The 20,033-nt window shown below is 34.7% G+C and overlaps 2 protein-coding genes across 2 annotated transcripts; one reads left to right on the top strand and one right to left on the bottom strand.

Moving 5' to 3' along the window:
• The first annotated feature begins 1,255 nt into the window (after positions 1–1,255).
• Positions 1,256–14,390, top strand: LOC123692716 (cytochrome P450 4d8-like). Its single transcript, XM_045637488.1, has 10 exons — positions 1,256–1,485; positions 6,257–6,349; positions 6,790–6,903; positions 7,417–7,602; positions 8,048–8,244; positions 9,555–9,609; positions 10,808–10,985; positions 11,303–11,454; positions 12,102–12,278; positions 14,227–14,390. Exons 1-10 carry the CDS (start codon positions 1,329–1,331, stop codon positions 14,388–14,390), a joined length of 1,473 nt encoding a protein of 490 aa, XP_045493444.1. The 5' UTR covers positions 1,256–1,328.
• A 263-nt stretch (positions 14,391–14,653) lies between these two features.
• On the bottom strand, positions 14,654–18,603 carry LOC123692715 (lipase 3-like). The gene is made up of 6 exons (XM_045637487.1): positions 18,454–18,603; positions 17,399–17,467; positions 16,844–17,045; positions 16,213–16,580; positions 15,554–15,712; positions 14,654–15,061 (listed from the first exon to the last, which is right to left on the bottom strand). The coding sequence occupies exons 1-6, from the start codon at positions 18,601–18,603 to the stop codon at positions 14,666–14,668; spliced, it is 1,344 nt and encodes a 447-aa protein (XP_045493443.1). The 3' UTR covers positions 14,654–14,665.
• Positions 18,604–20,033: the final 1,430 nt, after the last annotated feature.

Here is a 20,033-nt window from a genome sequence, read left to right as displayed (position 1 = left end):
AATATTCATTAAAAATATACGTTTGAAATTGAAAATAGTAATTATACTGTTCAAAAATACAATTTTTTACACCAAATGTCTAAGAGCTTAAAATTTATAATATTTTTTAATAAATATGCGTAACTAGGTATATTTCCATCAAATAAATATTATTGAAAAAAAAAACATAATATGTAATAAAAAAAAAGTTGTGTGGTTTTATGAAACCACGGTAAAAGTGAATTTTTTTTTCACACTATAGACATTTAACTAAAAATTATCGTGTTTGTACGATAATTATCGTACGTATCGTGCGTCACGCGACATGCGCTACACAGACCAAAAAGTTTGAGACGATGTAAATTGTAATAAGTTTCACTTTAATAATAATTAGTATTGAGTAGTAGTACTTTACTGTATATGGTAGTATCCCGACTATTTTCCAATTCTATGCATCATCACTACATAGTATAAAACAAAGTCACTTTCTCTGTCCCTATGTCCCTTTGTATGCGTAAATCTTTAAAACTACGCAACGGATTTCATTGCGGTTTTTTTAATAGATAGAGTGATTCAAGAGGAAGGGTTACATAATTTATTAGGTTTTCGACAAAGCGGGCAAAACCGCGGGTGGTAAGCTAGTAAATTGTAAATTTTACTAAGAGCAATTAAATTTTGTTCATAACCGATTATTTATCAGGCTAGTTATACAAAGGTACGTATGTAGTATGTTTATAGTTTTTTATTTACTTTACCCTATTTTTTCCCTTTTCTCATTAGATTGCGTGGTATTTTATGAGATGTCTGTTCATCTGTAAGAACTGATTATATTAAAGGTGGAGAGATTTGTTGATTTAATAAGTTTGAATATTTGATTGTTTGACTGTTTGTACGCTCTAATCTCAAGTACAGTGGCCATTTTCAAAAATTCTTTCACCGTTGGATTTATACGAGTTGCCCTGAGTTCTATAATATATTTTTTTACCATAGTAAATCCGGGGCAGCCATCTCTAGTGTATATTTAATATAAATATACCCAGTATTTATTTTCTTTGTATAAATTTTAAAGCAATTTTTTGACGAACTAGGTATATAGAAAAAAACGATTATTTTCCTAATCTCTAATCTAATATGCATTGAAAAATTACAACTAATTAATTTAAGTGTTTAATGAATCTCATAATTAACAGTTAAAAAAATATACAGTGGTGTTTTTCTATACTACATCATACATAATATAGGCAGGTAACAATTTGTCAGACTTTAGTATAAGACATTGAAAGCGGTACACGTAAAGCTCGTTCAAGTAAATTATTTTATATTATGATTTTTTAAATATATTTTTAAATATGTTGTGGCAAATAATAATTATTTTATGTATATTGTGGTATTTATTGGAATTATGGAAGATTCGACGAGTGGTGGCCGCGTCGAGACAGATTAAAAGCAGTTTTATTTCTTTACCTTTGATTGGTCATTCTTACATGTTTATTGGCTCTAATGAGGGTGAGTTATATTATTAATTAAATAAAATGAATTATTATAGAAATAAATAGTAGGAACCTTCAAGCAAATAACTAAGCTGTGATAATTTTGACTGACCGGTAGGCTTAGTTGGTTGTTGGCGCATTTTAAATGATGCAGTCATTTAAAATGCGGTTCCCTTATTTTTGTAAGGATTGTACCTATTATGAATTGATTAATTACTGTGTTAATTATTAATAAATATTAATGACAAGCAGCATTATTTCGGAAAAATATGTACGATTTTGAAAAATGCAGGGCTGATACCAAAAACAAAATTTGTTTTAAAAAACAACAACCTTTTAACACAATTTATAACCATTCTTGGCATCCTTTCTTGGCATTTTTAACCGACTTCAAAAAAAGGAGAAGGTTATCAATTCAGCCGGTATAGTTTTTTTTAATGTATGCACACCTATTACTCCGAGGTCTCTAAATCGATTTACGTGTTTTTTTTTGTTTGATGCGGAATGGTTTCGAGTTGGTCCTATAAAAATTTTATTCAGATAGGCCCGCTAGTTTTATTTTATGAGCATTTTTGTCTGATCTCGATGACTTAATTGAAATGTAGCAAGTAACTTTGATTCACTTCCCGGTTACCGATTGAGCTGAAATTTTGTATACGTATGTAAATTGGATAGCGATGAAAAATTATCATGACATAGATCTGATTTGATGATGGAATCCGAAGGTGGCCATAGGAACTCAATAATAATATACTGACTCAACTTTATCGAGTTTCGGCTCGTTTGATTCGGGTTGAAAAATACACTAAAAGTCGGTTGCTTTTATGGTAGTTATTTTTATTTAGTACTAGCTTCCGCCCGCGACTCCGTCCGCGTGGATGTCGGTCTTCGCGTGGATGGTTTATTTCTCCATTTTGAGACCTCTGACAATAACATCTTATAAATATCTATTGGACCCAATTCCCAAATACGGTTAGGCCTATAATAATACGCAACGTGTGTTCGCGGTTCTACGGAACAACGTCTATGGATAAAACTGAAAAATTAAGATTAATTTTTTTCTACGTATTTTTTCAGGATAAAAAGTATCCTATTTTACGCCCAGGATAATAAGGTATAATTATACCAAGTTTCATCGAAATCGAACCGCTAGTTTTCACGTGATGCCTTCACATACAGACAGACAGACAGACAGACAGACAAAAAATTTTTTAATCACATATTTGGGTTTGGTATCGATCCAGTAACACCCCCTGGTATTTATTTTTTCAATATTTTCAATGTACAGAATTGACCCTTCTACAGATTTATTATATGTATAGATAAATGTATGTAATAATGCATATTTAGCCTATTGTTTAGACTTAAAGATACTTGTTAATTTTAAAATCAGCAGTTTTTGTACTCACAATAATGGGAGGTCCTAATGACTTGCCTTTTAAATTTTAATGCAATACTCATGTTATGAGAATTAATTTTACATTTTGACGTATAATATACTAAAAGTAATTTACCTACGCAATTACGTTTTCCCTCATAAGGAATAGCATTTCATATGATTAGAATATATTTATCACTAGTGGTCCGCCCCGGCTTCGCCCGTGGTCCATATTTCGAAATAAAAAGTAGCCTATGTCCTTTCTCGTGTATCAAAATATCTCCAAACCAAATTTCATGCAAATTGGTTCAGTAGTTTAGGCGTGATTGAGTAACAGACAGACAGACAGAGTTACTTTCACATTTATAATATTAGTATGGATTGCTCTGCAATTAAATTCATTAATTAATTCTCTGAATTTTATTATTTGATCGTAGTGTTATTTTATATGATAGCCTTCCTCGTTAGATAGACAATTTTAGGCAAAAACAAACTTTCATTTCGAATAAATACTTCCAGAGTTCGTTCAATTAACGACGTAGCTCTCTAGCTATATAATACTAGTTGTGCCCTGCGGTTTTAACCGCATAGCTCCGCTCCTGTTGGTCTTAGCGTGATGATATATAGCCTTCCTCGATAAATGGCTTATCTAACACCGAAATAATTTTTCAAGTCCGACCTGTGTAGTTCCTGAGTAGTTCCTGAGATTAGCGCGTTCAAACAAACAAACTCTTCAGCTTTATAATATTAGTATAGATTAGTATTCACTATACTTGTTTCGAAAATTTCTCTCTTCGTAATAGTTTTGGACTATCTTATAAGCAAAGATCAAACAAACATATTTTGTAATTTTTTTTTCAAATTTTCAATTTTTTTATGCAATTTTTAATAATTTTTCATTATGTATTCATAAAAAAGTCAACTAAACTGACATGACGAGGATATTTCGAAAGTGGTTGTAAGCATAAATATCGTAAAAAATTCAAAATTATTGCTTAAAAATGTAGTACGATTATATCCATTGACCCTAACGTTACAGTCAAAACAATTTAAAGGCCTTATAATTCTGGGTACAGTATAATTATCCTCAAATTAATATTACACAATGATTTGCGATAAAGAATCATATCTTGTATGAAATCTTTTTATAAGGCTCATAGTACACGACGTATTTTACACGCGCAGGTGAGCTTTTGCTGGTAACTTAGGCACACGGGGCGAACATGAAACGTGCGTTTGTGTTGCGTATATGCGCTGTAGTCGCTCGCCTTTGCGTTTTGGTCAGATACTCCCCAGTCAGACAGCCAGCTGAGTCATAAAAAGCCGGTGTAAGCAGCGCTAGTTTTAGTACCTACCTCCTTTAAAACAAAAAAAAAATATTTAAAAAATCCACTGGATAGACCCATAAGAGGCTAGGGTCCGGGCGACACAGTGGTAGAGCGAGTACGTGTTTCCCCCTCTGTTTCTACTCCACTCATATGTATTGGCTTTATGCACGCGCTTGTATCGTCGATGTAAACGCACCATCAGCGTTTACGTCTAAGACGCGTTCCTACTACGCACGTCGCCTGCGCGTTTAAAATACGCCATGCGAATAAAGAATGATATCTTGTATGAAATCTTTTTATTAGGCTCATAGCGCACCGCGTATTTTATACGCTTAACCTACGGGGCGATCATGAAACGTGCGTTTGTTTCGCGTACATACGCGTAGGCCTTTAATAAGTACTAAGAATAATTATTTTGATTAAATCTGATCTCTTGTGAAACTATTATCATCACTATTGTGTAGCAAAACGAAGCAAGATGTTTATGTTGAACAAAACATTCTCAGAACATACCTAGTTGTGTAATAATCATATTTTTGACTCTTTATCAAATCTAAATGTAGTTGATTAGTGTCCGAATGCGTCATAGTTATCATTGTTAATTTTCCTAATGGTGTGAATATTTTGAATTAAATAATTTAATGTATGCAGCGTGTAAGCTAATTAATTTATAATATTTTTAATTCGCTTTTAATGCATAGGTATTACTATTTATGGTAAGAACAGAAAAAACTATATAATGGTTTTTATAGATAATCAAATTAAAATCAAAATAGTTCTGCTAGCATTAAAGTCTTATGGACATCTAATATATAAAAATCAATGCCACTTTTCGTTGTAATTCCATAACTCGAGAACGGCTGAACCGATTTCGATAATTCTTTTTTTATTATATTCCTTGAAGTACGAGGATGGTTCTTATGTAGAGAAAACGTTAATATGTACCACGGGCGAAGCCGGGGCGGACCGCTAGTAATAATATGAATGATTGTTCCCCTTTCACACAAACAGAAAGGGGAACAATCATTCATACACACAGACAGAAAATCTGTGGAAACTGCGGGCACCAGCTAGTATAATATATTATTATACATATATATAGGATCATTATAATCATCATCATCATCAGCCCATATACGTGCCCACTGCTGGGTCGGGTCTCCTATAGGTACAGGCCATAATCCACCACACTGGCCAAGTACGGGTTAGTAAATGTCACATGTCGTCGAACTTTTATATATTACTAGTGGTCCGCCCCGGCTTCGCCCGTGGTACATATTTCACATTAAAAGGTAACCTATGTCCTTTCTCGGGTATCAAAATATCTCCATCCTAAATTTCATGCAAATTGGTTCAGTATTTTAGGCGTGATTGAATAACAGACAGACAGACAGAGTTACTTTCGCATTTACAATATTAGTATGGATGATGTTCACCGCCTCCTTGGTACAGTGGTTGACGCGTGAGCGTAGAACCGAGGGGTCCTGGGTTCGATTCCCGATGGAGACGAAGAAAAAAAAAACGACGCGTGGCACTCGGGGACTGCCGCGGTAAAGCTATTGCATGCTATGCCTCCAAGCCACACCTTCGCCCGTCGGAGTGGGGAGCGTGAGGTTTTTCGTTACGGAATTTCTCGATTCGGTCCCCGCGCTCAAGGCCCGCGGTAGAAGCTATGTAATAGCTTAAAAAATGTTTCGGTCTGGCAGGACACAGAAGGCTGATCACCTCCTTGTCCCTAAAGGAAATCGATCAGTGAAACAGATCTATAATGCCCCTTACCGCACTTCGGGACATTGGACTTCACTTATGGAAGTTCTCCGTCATCTGGTTGAATTATTTGCTATTTGATTGAATGACTAACGTGTTCATTGAATGACGACACGCTGTCTACTTATGGTATAAATTATTTCAAATTACCATTACACATTTTCGACATGTTTTTAATGCAATTCGTGGAAGTTTTGTTGATGACAGGTGAGGGTTTTTAGCCAGAAAAGGTCGAATTTTGAGTCACTGGTCGAGTTTTTTTTACTATAATAATTTAATATTATATGTATTACCTTAATTCTACTTTATTTCAGATCGAATGACAGCGATAAAAAAAGTATCCTACGATGCAATGAAGAATGCATCCAATGTATCAAATATAAGGATGGCATTTGAATTCTATACAGGTAAAAATAATAATAGATATAGGTACATATATTTCATATATCTTTACTTAGTTATAATCTAATTTGTAAAATAAATAAATAATTTTTTATCTATTTAATATCATAGAGCTGAAGAGTTTTTTTGTTTGTTTGAACGCGCTAATCTCAAGAACTCCTGGTCCGATATGAAAAATTCTTTCGGAATTAGATAGGCCATTTATCGAAGAAGGCTATATATTATCATCACGCTCGCGCTATAAAGACAGGAGCAACAAACAGGAGTGGAGCATTGCGGGTAAAACTGCAGGGTAGAGCTAGTGGACAGATATTTGTTTAGACTTAAGCGCAAAACCATTTTTGGGCTAAACAAAAATATTTTGATTATAAAATCAATATGTTCAGGAGACGCATGTTGAAATGCTAATGTCTTAATACTTGCTAATGTTTTTGTTATCTTTCAGTGGTAGTTGATGCAGAAGCCATTGACATTTTATCAAAGGAATTTCTAAACAAACCACCAATGCTGTATAGATTTTCGCGGAAGCTTCTCGGAGATGGCTCTCTGATGGCGCCATGTATGTATATTTTAGAGCCAGCGCGCAAGAGCAACTTTTGTGTCCACAACTATTTTGTCTCTCCCACACATGGGCTTGTATGAAAGTGCGCGCACGTAGCGACGCAACTCCCCATACAATTGATGGGAGAGACAAAATAGTTGCGGAGACAAAGTTGCTCGTGCGCGCTACCTCTGAAGGATTTGCAATTTGCATGTAATAAACCATGTAATTAAAGTTATGTTAATTGATTATACGATGGGTACAAAAAAATATGATGTTGATAAAGAAGATAAATTGGTTATTTTTACCTTAATAATTTGAATATTACATTAAGTACAAATGTAAATGTAAATACATAGATAGATGTATCATGTAGTAGGTACAATGAATGACAGATTTTTTTTTATATTTCTTAAAAATTTCTCATTTATAAAGCATTTGAATGTTTATTTTGTGAAGATAAGCTTTTATAAAAATACAAATTAGTCTGTCATATATTTTTAATTACTAATTAAAACATTGAATTTACAGTGAACATCTGGCGACCCCGTCGAAAGCTACTAGCTCCGATGTTTGGGCAGAAGAATTTATTAAACTTCGTCAAAGAATTCTCGAAGCAAAGTATGATCTTGGCGCAGAATTTGCAGTCCGTAGCTGGCGGGGAAGCTTTCTCCGTCTGGCCTTTCTTTACTACGTACACATTGGATACTGTTTGTGGTAAGATAACGTACGAAACGCGATAGTGAATAATTTCATAATAAGTAAATTTACAACAGTGTTCTCACGACTAAACTCACGCTTCATCACGTTAAAATATGTTTGAAGAAAAAATCTGCCTGTGGGTATTGGGCAGAGATTTCAAATAAGCGATACAATTGAACATATTATCTGATACGAAATGTGTTGTTATTTTTTCTTCGTCTCCATCGGGATCGAGCCAAGGTTGGTTCGAACTTCTCGGTTCTTGTCACTTGTCAAAGAATTAGCCATGAATGCGATACAGAACCCATTAAATATTTATAAGCGATTAACATTAACTAAAAAATCTTTTATTAAAAGATGTTGTTTGAATATTTTTTGCAATTTTAAATTGATCTTTAATTTCTAGAAATTTATAATATGTAGATACTAAATAATAAAATTAATAATGCGATTATTTCAGAAACAGCACTAGGAATTCAATTAGATAAACAAATACAAAAACACGAAGAGTTTCGTGAAGCTTTTGAAGAATATACTGTGATCGGGTCAAGGCGAATGTTAAAGCCCTGGTTATACCCTGGGGCTATTTACAGACTGCATCCAGACTGCAAGAAACTTAAAAAATACGGTGCCACTGTAAACCAATTTATTACTGATGTAAGTGTATAAGTATAAGGTACATAGAGAAAGATACATACCAATATTTACAAATCTATACATATAATAAATCTGTAGAAGGGTCAATTCTGTACATTGAAAATATTGAAAAAATAAATAGCAGGGGGTGTTACTGGATCGATACCAAACCCAAATATGTAATAATTAAAAAAAATTTTGTCTGTCTGTCTGTATGTGAAGACATCACGTGAAAAGTAACGGTTCGATTTCGATGAAACTTGGTATAAATAAACCTTATTATCCTGGGCGTAAAATAGGATACTTTTTATCCTGGAAAAATACGTAGAAAAAAAATTAATCTTAATTTTTCAGTTTTATCCATAGACGTTGTTCTGTAGAAAAGCGAACGTACGTTGCGTATTAGTATAGGCTTAGCCGTATGTGGGTCCAATCATACGCGCGGGCGGAGTCGCGGGCGGAAGCTAGTTACTTAATAATAAACAAAATAATTCATATTTGACTTGCTTAAATTTTTGCTTGTTACTGTTAAATAATACCAAAAAATATTGGTACTATTTGAGATGGTCACATGAGCCAATTTTGTTAACCGACTTCAAAAAAAGGAGGAGGTTATCAATTCGGCCGGTATGTTTTTTTATGTATGTACACCGATTACTCCGACTTTTCTGAACCGATTTACGTGATTTTTTTTTTTGTTCGATGCGGGATGGTGTCGAATTGGTCCCATAAAAATTTTATTCGGATAGGCCTAGTAGTTTTTATTTAATGAGCATTTTTGTATGTATTTGTAAATATTGCAAGTGCAAGTTTGAAGTCGGTTGTTTTTAACTCAGTTATCACTTGTGTACTAATCTTTTACTTACATTAGGAATATAACCAGTAAGGAGCAATATGCTTTTAAGTAAATATTAGGTTTTGATTGTGTAATATTTACAATCATGTCAGTCGTAACAACTTAAAGGGCACTTCGATGGCCGTTTCGTTTCTTTTTAACTGTGAAATAAAAAGGTCACAAATATCTAAATATACTAGCTTATAAAATTAGTTTAATTAGTAATTATTGTTTTAACGATATCACATCGGTATAAAATGTTACTCATAAAGCCTACAAGAGAATAAAAAAAATGACGTGTGGCACTCGGGAACTGCCGCGGTATAGCTATTGCACGTTATGCCTTCAAGCCTTAGCTTCAAGCTACACCTCCGAGCCCGTCGGAGTGGGGAGCGTGAGGTTTTTTCGTTACGGAATTTCTCGATTCGGTCCCCGCGCTCAAGGCCCGTGATAGAAGCTATGCAATAGCTTAAAATAATCGTCCTTTGTTTTATAGGTGGTGGAAAAAAAGCGATTAAGTATGCAGGAGAAAAGACAGACAGACAGTGAACGTAAGTATAAGTATGTATTAACATTTGTACCGGTGTTCAAATATAAGGCTGGTTTAAAACGTCACATGCAGTACCTACGTACACGAAAAAGTTCGTCCGCCGAGAAACAAAATTTGCGATCAATGTGGTCGGGGATTTACTGTAAGTTCTTTATTATTTACTAGCTTTCCACCCGCAGCTTCGCCCGCGCAGTCAAAGAAAAACCCGCATAGCTCCCGTTCCCGTGGGATTTCCGGGATAAAACCTATCCTATTCCCCGGTGTAAAAAGTAGTCCTTTCTCGGGTTTCAAAATATCTCTATACCAAATTTCATGCAAATTGGTTCAGTAGTTAAGGCATGATTAAGTAACAGACAGACAGACAGACAGAGTTACTTTCGCATTTATAATATTAGTATGGATTGATGAACTTGACTGTCTTTTTAGTGTTTTTTTTAATTCTTTCCTTTTAATGTTATATTTTGTGAATGATTTTTTTCAAACACATGTTACCAAAATTATTATTCCTTAATAACAGGCAATTCGTTCATGGTCTCTCTGTAAAACAGTTCTTCGTAATATGCTTATTGCGTAATCAAGAGGACGTGTGAACCTTGTCTAGGCAACAAATAAAAAGCCAAACAATGTAACTGTAATAAAAACTATAATGGCAATCCCACGTGATAAGCATGATTCAAGCTCAAGAGTATTATATGATATACTAAATAGATAGAAAAATTGGCATTTCTGAAAACTTTTATTTTCTACATTATCCCCATACAATTTTATTTATTATGTATTTAAAGCTTATTGCTTAGGTTTTCATAAATATTTGGATATTGTCACAACTACGAAAAAATAATTAAACCGCATCATCTTTTTTTAATAAACCGATCTATATTGTCTAAAATCATCTGAATATAATATATAAATTTATAAAGAATAGACATAGATGGCGCAGAATTCGGGGACATAGATGGCGCGCGGTATGTCCCTTAGACACATAAAACCATAGAAATCTAAATAACTGTATTGTTGTCTTGTTATTTAGATTTCTATGCATATAACTGAAAGAATAGAATAAATTCGATCGCTCTGGCGCCTCGTGCTCGAATTTTTCGCGATATAATCGCGATCGCTTTATAAATTTATATTTATAAAGCATTCGAATGCCATAAAACCAAAAATAACAAATTCATCGTCTGAATATGTTTTTACAGAGACAAATTATAATATCCTGGAAATGCTTCTACAAACAGCTGACACATCAACAAAGATGTTAATTGAAGAGATGCTGGTTCTAGTTCTGGCTGCTACAGACACGTCTGCAGTGGGGGCTTCTTTCACAGCTGTAATGCTGTCGAAATATCCAGAAGTGCAGAAGAAAGTGTATGAGGAGTACGTATTGGTTTTCTTAGTTTTAACAGGTCTGATGTTGTCGAAAATATAATTCAAGATTGGTAAGATACATGCGCAGAGGCCGCTCTAGGACTAGGAAATTTATGCAACTATGAATTTTGCATCCTTACAAGACTATTTTACGAAATTTGTTAATAAAAACTAGTATCTCTTTGTGATTATCGTGGTCAAAGGTGTTGTAAATCTAGTCGGTGATTAAAAGGGGTCCTTAATAACGATTAAATTGATCGAAGCGAAAAATAGCTCATTTTTGAAACAAAGGAAAATGAAAAATTACACGTTTTTTACATTTTCAGAATCAGAACCGTTATAGGCGAAAAAAACAGGCCAATAGAAGTTAGTGATTTAGCACATTTGAAGTATTTAGAAGCTGTAATAAAAGAAACATTAAGATTATATCCACCAGTGCCCATCGTTGCCAGAGCAGTTCACAAAGATATTACTTTACGTAAGTATCTCAACATAAATGTTAGGTATATTAGTATTAATCAGGTAGTAGTAGGTATATTAGACTATTAGATTATTTCCCAACGTTAAAAAAAAAAAAAGGTATATAAGACAAAGTCCAGTAGTAATGATTCATCATTCATATTATGACAAATATAAGATTAATATCAACAAGCGATTATAATTTAAAAAATGTGTGCGTGTACTAGTGTACACATGTAAGAAGTGAAACTTCTTTATGACCTTATTTAAAAAAATAATAATTTATTATATGCATTATGCAACTTTACAGAAATACGAATCACGCGTGGTAGGGATAAGAAAAAGATGGCGCGTAACGGAAAAATGTCACGCGTAACGAAAAAATGTTACACTCAATTTTTTCTAACCCCGATAAAGAAGTTTCACTTCAAAAATTCGTAATGTCTTCTTAATTGTTTATAAGCAGTGTAAGTAAAATAAGTTACTAGAAAGTAGTGAAATTGTTAAGTATTTGTTTTATTGTGCTAAAGATACCATAGAGCCGAACTGGTGGTTTTGAGTCTAGTTAAAAAAAGCTATTTCCCTACTGTACATAATATTTTATGTTCTATTCGGGTGTTTCTTTTTTTTCCATAAATATACCTGAAGTTATAATTCCAATTTCAGCGTCAGGAGTTACTCTAGTAAAGGGTAGTAATTTAATTCTAAGTGTGTGGGGGGCGCATCGTAACCCTGAATACTGGGGGGAGGACGCGGAGGAATTCAATCCTGGTCGTTTTATCAAAGGAAACTATACACAATCAGCTTTCATACCTTTTAGTTGTGGGCCCAGAGGTTGTTTGGGTAAGATTATTTTGAACTAATTATTTTAGGGAGTAAATTTTTTTTTCTTCTTTCGTTTTCTTATTTGTTATTAATTAATAAATAAAGGACTGTGCCATTTAAGGAAAAAAATCGCTTTGCTGTCCTTCAAAATTTGCCAACGTAACTATTAATTATTAAGGAATTGTTTATCTTAATATTCTGATAAGGATTACTTATCTGATTTTAACTGCTCGATTGCAATAATTTGTTTTGTTGTGGTGTGTGATATCAGTTAAATAGGCAGGTGTCCTAGTCATTTTTGATAAAAAAACGACGTGTGGCACTCGAGGACTGCCGCGGTAAAGCTATTGCATAGCATGCCTTCAAGCCACACCTCCGCCCGTCGGAGTGTCCTCACTCCGTGTGAGGTTTTTTTTCGTTACGGAATTTCTGGATTCGGTCCCCGCACTCAAGGCCCACGATAGAAGTTATGCAATAGCTTAAAAATATTTAGAACATTTGTACTCGCATATCGAATTCAGAAATCTCTAATTTTGAGTTGACTCATTTGTTTAGTCCAATTATCTTCAAGTCAACAACGTCAATTTGATAAAAATATATGTTTAACGGGTCTTTAACTTATTATCTATTGCTATTTATATAATCTCTTTTACGTGAGTAATGATTAACCCGGCGTCATTGTGGCTACTAAACAGAACTTGGCCATTGTGGCCGGGTAAATTTTACCCATGTACATTATTGTGCACTGAATCAAGCTTATGTCATTATTAGTTTTATATAATAGAGAAATAGGTGGTTAAATACATTATTAATAAAAATCAAACATTTATTTATCATAAAATGAGCATATTACTCATCAAATTAAATCTTTTTATTCTGCGATATTTTTTTTAGAACATAACATAAAACTTTTATTCGAAAACATTACATAATATACATTTAGAGACAAAACATAAAATTTTCTTTAGAACATAAACATGAAATCATGAACTATATAAAACAAAGCTTATTTACTAATAATATACTTGTCCGCTATCGAGATCAACGCAGCGTTTTCTGACCCTGTGCGGACGTTGGTCCGAGGCGGTTGCGAAGACCATTTGATGGAATTGTCTTTACCAATATAAAACAGCTGGTTACTTGTTGAAACAATTACTTCTTGCTCATCATCGCTGCATTCCTGTTCCGTATCACTGCCTTAACTTCGCTCTGAAATATGGTGCGATTTCACCCTCGTCGTCTGAACTGCACTGTTCATTTTCACTGGCGTCAGCTTGTTCAAACAAGGCTAGCAGTCAACGTTGTTCGCTTTCGTAAGACATGGTTCATAAAACTTTGAAAAACGATATGCAATTTATCAATAAACAATAAAAAACAACAAACACGCTGCCTTTATAAACGTTACGTGGCCATTGTGGCCGGGTATAACTTACCCGCGCGCTCTTTACACATGTCTACACTACGAGGTGGCCGCAGCAACACTAAAGAAGAGAAGAGAATACGCGAACAGAGGTCAACGACTGCAGCTACTGTAACGGACAAAAGACGAGCGCATTTTGTTTTAAAATTATGACAGTTTTAAAATGAGTCGGGTATTAGATACCCGGCAACAATGACGCCGGGTTAAATAACTTAAATCCATTAGTATCTGTAACTTATACTGACGCACAAGCAAATCATTAATAATAAATAATATATAAACATTTCACGACAATTTTCACACACGGCACAATCTGATCTCATACTAAGCTTTCGCTTGTGTTATGGAAACCAGATGGCTGATAAACATACATATATAATTTTAAATAAATACTTATATAGGTAATTAACACAGCAAACATCAATATTTATCACACAAATACTTGCCTTGGTAGGAATGGAACCCACGACATCTGGCTTGGAAGGCAGGATAACTACCAACCAAGCCAACCGGTCAGTCATTAATATATATAACATTTATTTTCAGGATACAAGTATGCAATGATGTCCCTAAAAACAATGATAGCTACCCTGATAATGCATTATGAAATATTGCAAGCGCCGAACTTATACACTGGACCGATAAGAGTACAATATAACATAATGATGAAGGATGTTGACAATTTTCAAATAAAATTAAAACTAAGATAACTGGTTGTATTATTTTATTGTATATAACAACATAAGATGAAGCCCTAAATACAAATGGATAGTTTTTTATGTTATTGTTAATGATGAGATCCTTGGACTGACATTTATGCGATGATTCTATAGTCATTGATGAACAAGTTCAAAAATTTTCTATAAATATATTTCCTTATTCATTATTAAGTACTCTAACACTTAAATTATATACTATATTTTATTGTAATTACATAAAATGTATAAAATAAATTAAATAAGCACAGGTTCTATTTCGCTCATGTTCATTTCCGTAGATCATTATCATACAGTCTCATTATTTCAATAACTCTATCAAACACTAATGTTTTAGCATCAATGCCCCACATGAAATCTATGTGAGTAAATGTTGGGTCTGGGACTCGTAACATTTTGGCTGGACCTCCCAATTCTCTATGCAATCTTTGGACGTCCTCGATTTCAGCAAGCGGATCATTTACTGAGTAATGTAAATACACAGGAGCAGTGACTTGAGATAAGCGGTATTTCGGAGGAGCTAAAGTTCCATATTCCAAAAGATTTCTCAAAGCACCGTGGTCGTATCTTCTAAAGTCTTTGTCAGTAATGCTCTGCCCATAGTGGACTAATTGTCGTAGAGAGGCACCAGCTGGGGCATGACCAATCTTGGCGGGAAGCATAGTCTGTAAACAAATTATACATTATAGCTTCAAAAAAGATTGAATACACCTTCCTCTAGATTGAATGGAAATGAGTTAGATTTCCATTCAATCTAGATGACGTTCCGCGAGCATTGCCTACAGCCGGTAGCAGCCTCACAAAGGTAACTTTGTCAGTGCTCATGGGCGGTGGTGTCACTTCATTAGGTGATCCACCTGCTCAGTTACCTGCTCTACATAAAAAAATAAAGATAAGAGTGTATGACCAATTTTGGTCCATCGATATAATATTATAATTAGTCGAAATTGAGATTTTACCAAGTAATTGCGATACAGTGACACAAAAGAAATCTTTAGTAGTAAGTTTGAATGCATCGTTTATGTATAAACCTGTGGTATAAACTATTTTTGAACAGTTCTAAATATATATCCTTGTATCTTAGAGCATTAAGCCTTATATAGACCGAATTGTTAGAAATGCAAAAGCTATACGTTTTATTTAGGAATTATACTTACAGCATTATGTTGAGCCGGATTATATCCAGCAATAGCAAATATTACAGCGCTGCAAAGCGGTTGGAAGGGAGAATCATCACTACACAATGCAATACCCAATATAGTCATTAATACATTATTTGGTAAAAGTTCCTTTAATCCAAGCAAGCCCATAATAGTCTGGAATGAAAATGTTTTAAATTGTAAGTATATTTTAAACTATATAAATAAAAATATTAATGAATATACCAGACATCATAGAATTATACATATTATAATTTCCAAAATTGGTTTTTTTTTTATATCACAAGAATAATAATAAGTTAATGACCTTAAATAATATGTACACTTAGTGCCCTTACGCACTAGCGGTTCACCGCGGGGGCGGCTAACCGCGCGGTTAGCCGCTTTCCCAATTTTAATATGCAACCGCTTATGATTGTACGCACTAATCATAAAAGCGGTTGCATAATAAAATGGGACCGCGCGGTTAGCCGCCCCCGCGGTTAACCGCTAGTGCGTAAGGGCACTCACACTCTTGTACACTCTTAAATTTCAATATATTTTATCATAAATCTGATAATGTGTTAGACTGATATAATAGTCCTTTGCAAACAACTTCTTGTTCCGCGATTAAATGTAACGACATTATTATCTACATTTTAAAACGATCAACTAACCTCCAAAGTATTTCCATGCTTTGCCAAAACGTGGAATAATTTTTGCTTATTATGAGCTAGATAAGCGACTGGTGCCAGCGCATGCATCGATATAATCTTGGAATTATACTCTGGTCGAAGTGAGCCCATGGTAAAGAAGGTAGTAGTACCCTGTGACATCCCGATATAATGGACACCAGGGTTTCCCGTAGCATGCAGAATGTAATCGATCATGGCTGGTAAGTCTCTGTTTCCGATTTCATCCCAAGAGAAGTCCCAATAAATGCCTCGTTTGTCGTTGGGGTTGATGGAGACGTGTTTACGGGAGTAGTAGGTTCCGCGAGCATTGCCTAGCCATACATCGTAACCAGCTTCAGCAAAAATGTATGCTGGAATAAAAGTAGGTTTTAAAATGAATAATATTGACGATGAAAAATACATTCTGAATTCTGATTGCGAAATACAAGCTTTGTATGTAGATGCTAGTGTAGAATAGAACGTGATACCTCTAGATTGAACTTTAATTTTGTAAATAAATCTACTTTGAGTTGGAGGGAGATACTTTATAAAAGTCAATAGAAATATTTATCAATATCCATCCAAAGTCATAATCAGCTAGAATTGTTTATTTATAAGATAAACAAAATCTCACCCATAGCAATCCCAGGTCCCAATATAATGAAGTCAGCTGATGATGAAAACAGTCCATGCATGACTAGAACTGCAGGACGGGGTCCAGGCACATTGTTCTGATCTCGACCATGTGGGATTCGGTGTAAGCCCAGGATATACCCATCTTCTGTGACTACCTGATGCTCTTCGAATGGGTAGCCGTACTTCTTTGCAAGACCATTCTGTTTTGGAAGAAGAAGGAATGAGGTTAAATTATCATAATTTTCAGGGTACTCATAAATAAATGACTGTTAGTATCGTCAGCTCTGTATGAAATTTAAATTAAAAAGTTAAGGATACTTCTTAGATTTAGGATTGCTAATTATTGATCCAAGATAGTGTTAGTTCCAAAACTTCCAATCAACTAATAAATCGGTATTTTAAAACTTAATCGACATTTTACTTTGTCCAATACTTTGTTTTTTTTTCAAACGAGATCACATTGGTACGGTCCGTATAATTTTTTTAGAAAATTTGCCTTCGTCGGAAAATGTCAATAAAAAGTTAAAACCGAAATATTTCTTTAATTATTTACCCAATTGTAATTTAATAAAAATGGCCAATAAGTAAAGATGAAATGCGTGAATAATTTCACGGGCATCCGCTATTGAGATAAGATAATGTTGATTTTATTATAATTAACGAGATTAAACTATCTTTCATACTTGTTATTCAAGTATAATATTCGTAAAGATGTATGATAAGGATGTTGTTTTCCATTCATATATCGATTTTTGTGATTACTTGCGATTACTTGCAAAAATATTATTGTGTCAAAATTCAGTAGTTTTTGATGAGCATCGCAAATATTTCAAAACTAGGAATGAAGTAAATTTCTAAACATTTAAAAGAAAAAAAAACGACGAGTGGCACTCGGGGACTGCCGCGGTAAAGCTATTGCATGCTATGCCTTCAAGCCACACCTCCGCCCGTCGGAGTGGGGAGCGTGAGGTTTTTCGTTACGGAATTTCTCGATTCGGTCCCCGCGCTGAAGGCCCGCGATAGAAGCTATGCAATAGCTTAAAAAAACATTGATAAAAAGCGTGAGTGCCGAGCACACGTGTCACAAGTGTAACTTCTTTGGCAAGATTCAAAGAAATAAAAATCGTCGCTTTACTTCATGACGTGACGATATTACCATGACGCGACCTTTATATTATACTCTCAGCTCGCCTAAAGAAGTTTCACTTCAAAACTTACACTACCATGCTTTAAGCACTCGCATTTGATAAGAACAAGAAGAGATTTTGCCTGAAAAGCCTAAACGTTACACGATAGAAAACGATACTTATTTCACTATTTCATGAACTTGAAAGATATTTTATAAAATAAATAATCCCTGTCATCTATTTTTATACTAATACTCCATTACCATACACATAAGCCTTTCTTGCTACCGGATTTAAGTTAATTTTATCATCTAACAAAATGAAAACAAAGAGAAAGGCATAGAAGAAATTGATCATTATAATATTTCTGCAAAAATTATTTGTTAAGTAGCGTTTTATGGCGAAAATGTCGATCCCATTTTCACTTAAAAAAAACTCGAGAGGATACGGGACAAGCAACTTGTATACAATAAACACTTACCGCATCAAGAAACGCGTCTTCTATAATATTACTAGAATATCTCTCAGCTAGATCGGTGGTTCTCAGCAAATCCTCTAAAAGATCAGCATTTGCTGAGCGCCGCGCGTGCGCTGTCAAAATGCACAAAGACAGTGCGAATACGCGCAACATTTTAATAATTCATACTTTAACAAACAGTACACGATATATAAACAAAGTGATAGAGATTATTTTGAGTTATCTTTAATAATTAATTGATAACAAATTTTAATATTGTCCAATTCGGTGGCACATCCATTTTTCCTTCCTCTTCCTGCATTCAAATTGTCTTGTCATATTGATTGATTTTACGATTAATTTGCTTACTAGCTTGCTCCCGCGACTTTACATGTTATACCAAAGAACAGGAACTAAAATGCTAGTCCAGATAATCAATGTGCCAAATTACATACTTTACTCATCATCATCAGTCCACAGCATCAGCTCATATACGATCCCACTGCTGTATCCATCGTAGATGTTATACTAGATATTGTCTTGATATTGATAAGCATGGGCTTATTTCTAAGTGACGTCTTCTTATGTGTTTAATAATACCAAACACACGTTTGGTTACAGTATTATTCTCAAATTGCATACAATTTAATTACAGGTCATATTAATTATCGAATTATCGAGAGAACAAATCAGCAACCGCTGACGCTGGGACCAGAGCAAATAAAGCGTGTCCAGCAATTCACGTATCTTGGCAGTGTTGTGTCCAATACTGGAGGTACCGAAGAGGACATCGCTTCGAGAATCGCCAAAGCTAGGGCAACCTTCGCGCAGCTACGACCCATATGGAAGTCGGAAGTGCTAACACGTGGAGTGAAATTAAAAATATTTCGCTCCAACGTTAAGAGTGTCCTCTTATATGGGAGTGAAACGTGGAGAGTCACCAAAGATATCTCGCAGAAAATTCAGGTCTTTGTCAACCGCTGCCTCCGACAAATTCTAAGAATTTACTGGCCTGAAAAGATCTCCAATGACCAACTATTGGAACGCTGCCACGAGACACCGATTTTCCTCCAAATCTTACGCCGTAAATGGACATGGATTGGCCACACTCTTAGAAGGGACACCTTACATATACCCAGGCAAGCCCTGGAGTGGACTCCGCAAGGAAAAAGAAAGCGTGGCCGTCCAAGACAATCCTGGCGTCGTTCCGTGGCAGCGGAGGCTAGGGCGATTGGTTTGACGTGGCCGGAGCTGAAGAGCGTAGCCCAAGACCGAACGCGATGGCGGCGCACTGTGGACGCCCTCTGCCCCACATAGGGGCCATAGGACCTTAAGTCAAGTAAGTCATATTAATTATGCATAGTCATGTAGATTTCGTACGAAGATAAGTTTTTGCATCATATTATTAAACTTAATTAAATCAATACCTAATGTTTTTTTGAACTCCGACAAACAATATACACACAACACGTCAGTAACTCTCCTTTTATTGCGTCAATAAAATTTCAAATCACGAAGAAACTTGAGCAAATAAGATATAATACTTACATCATTATGTATTTAGATAATTTACAAAGTACTAAAGGGAATCAATTGATAATAAT

The sequence above is a fragment of the Colias croceus genome, chromosome 6, assembly GCF_905220415.1.
Source record: "Colias croceus chromosome 6, ilColCroc2.1".
Taxonomy (NCBI): domain Eukaryota; kingdom Metazoa; phylum Arthropoda; class Insecta; order Lepidoptera; family Pieridae; genus Colias; species Colias croceus.
Note: the sequence above shows the minus strand (reverse complement) of the source record. Positions and strands in the feature narration are given on the sequence as shown.

Excerpts from the sequence above, each read along its gene's own strand:
- LOC123692716 (XM_045637488.1), top strand. The coding sequence starts at position 1,329 with ATGTTGTGGCAAATAATAATTATTTTATGTATATTGTGGTATTTATTG. Across the intron at positions 6,904-7,416 it reads TGGCTCTCTGATGGCGCCAT|TGAACATCTGGCGACCCCGT; the intron begins GTATGTATATTT and ends TTGAATTTACAG. Across the intron at positions 7,603-8,047 it reads CACATTGGATACTGTTTGTG|AAACAGCACTAGGAATTCAA; the intron begins GTAAGATAACGT and ends CGATTATTTCAG.
- LOC123692715 (XM_045637487.1), bottom strand. The coding sequence starts at position 18,603 with ATGTTGCGCGTATTCGCACTGTCTTTGTGCATTTTGACAGCGCACGCG. Across the intron at positions 17,046-17,398 it reads TTTTATTAAATTACAATTGG|AATGGTCTTGCAAAGAAGTA; the intron begins GTAAATAATTAA and ends CTTCCAAAACAG. Across the intron at positions 16,581-16,843 it reads GGGACCTGGGATTGCTATGG|CATACATTTTTGCTGAAGCT; the intron begins GTGAGATTTTGT and ends CTTTTATTCCAG.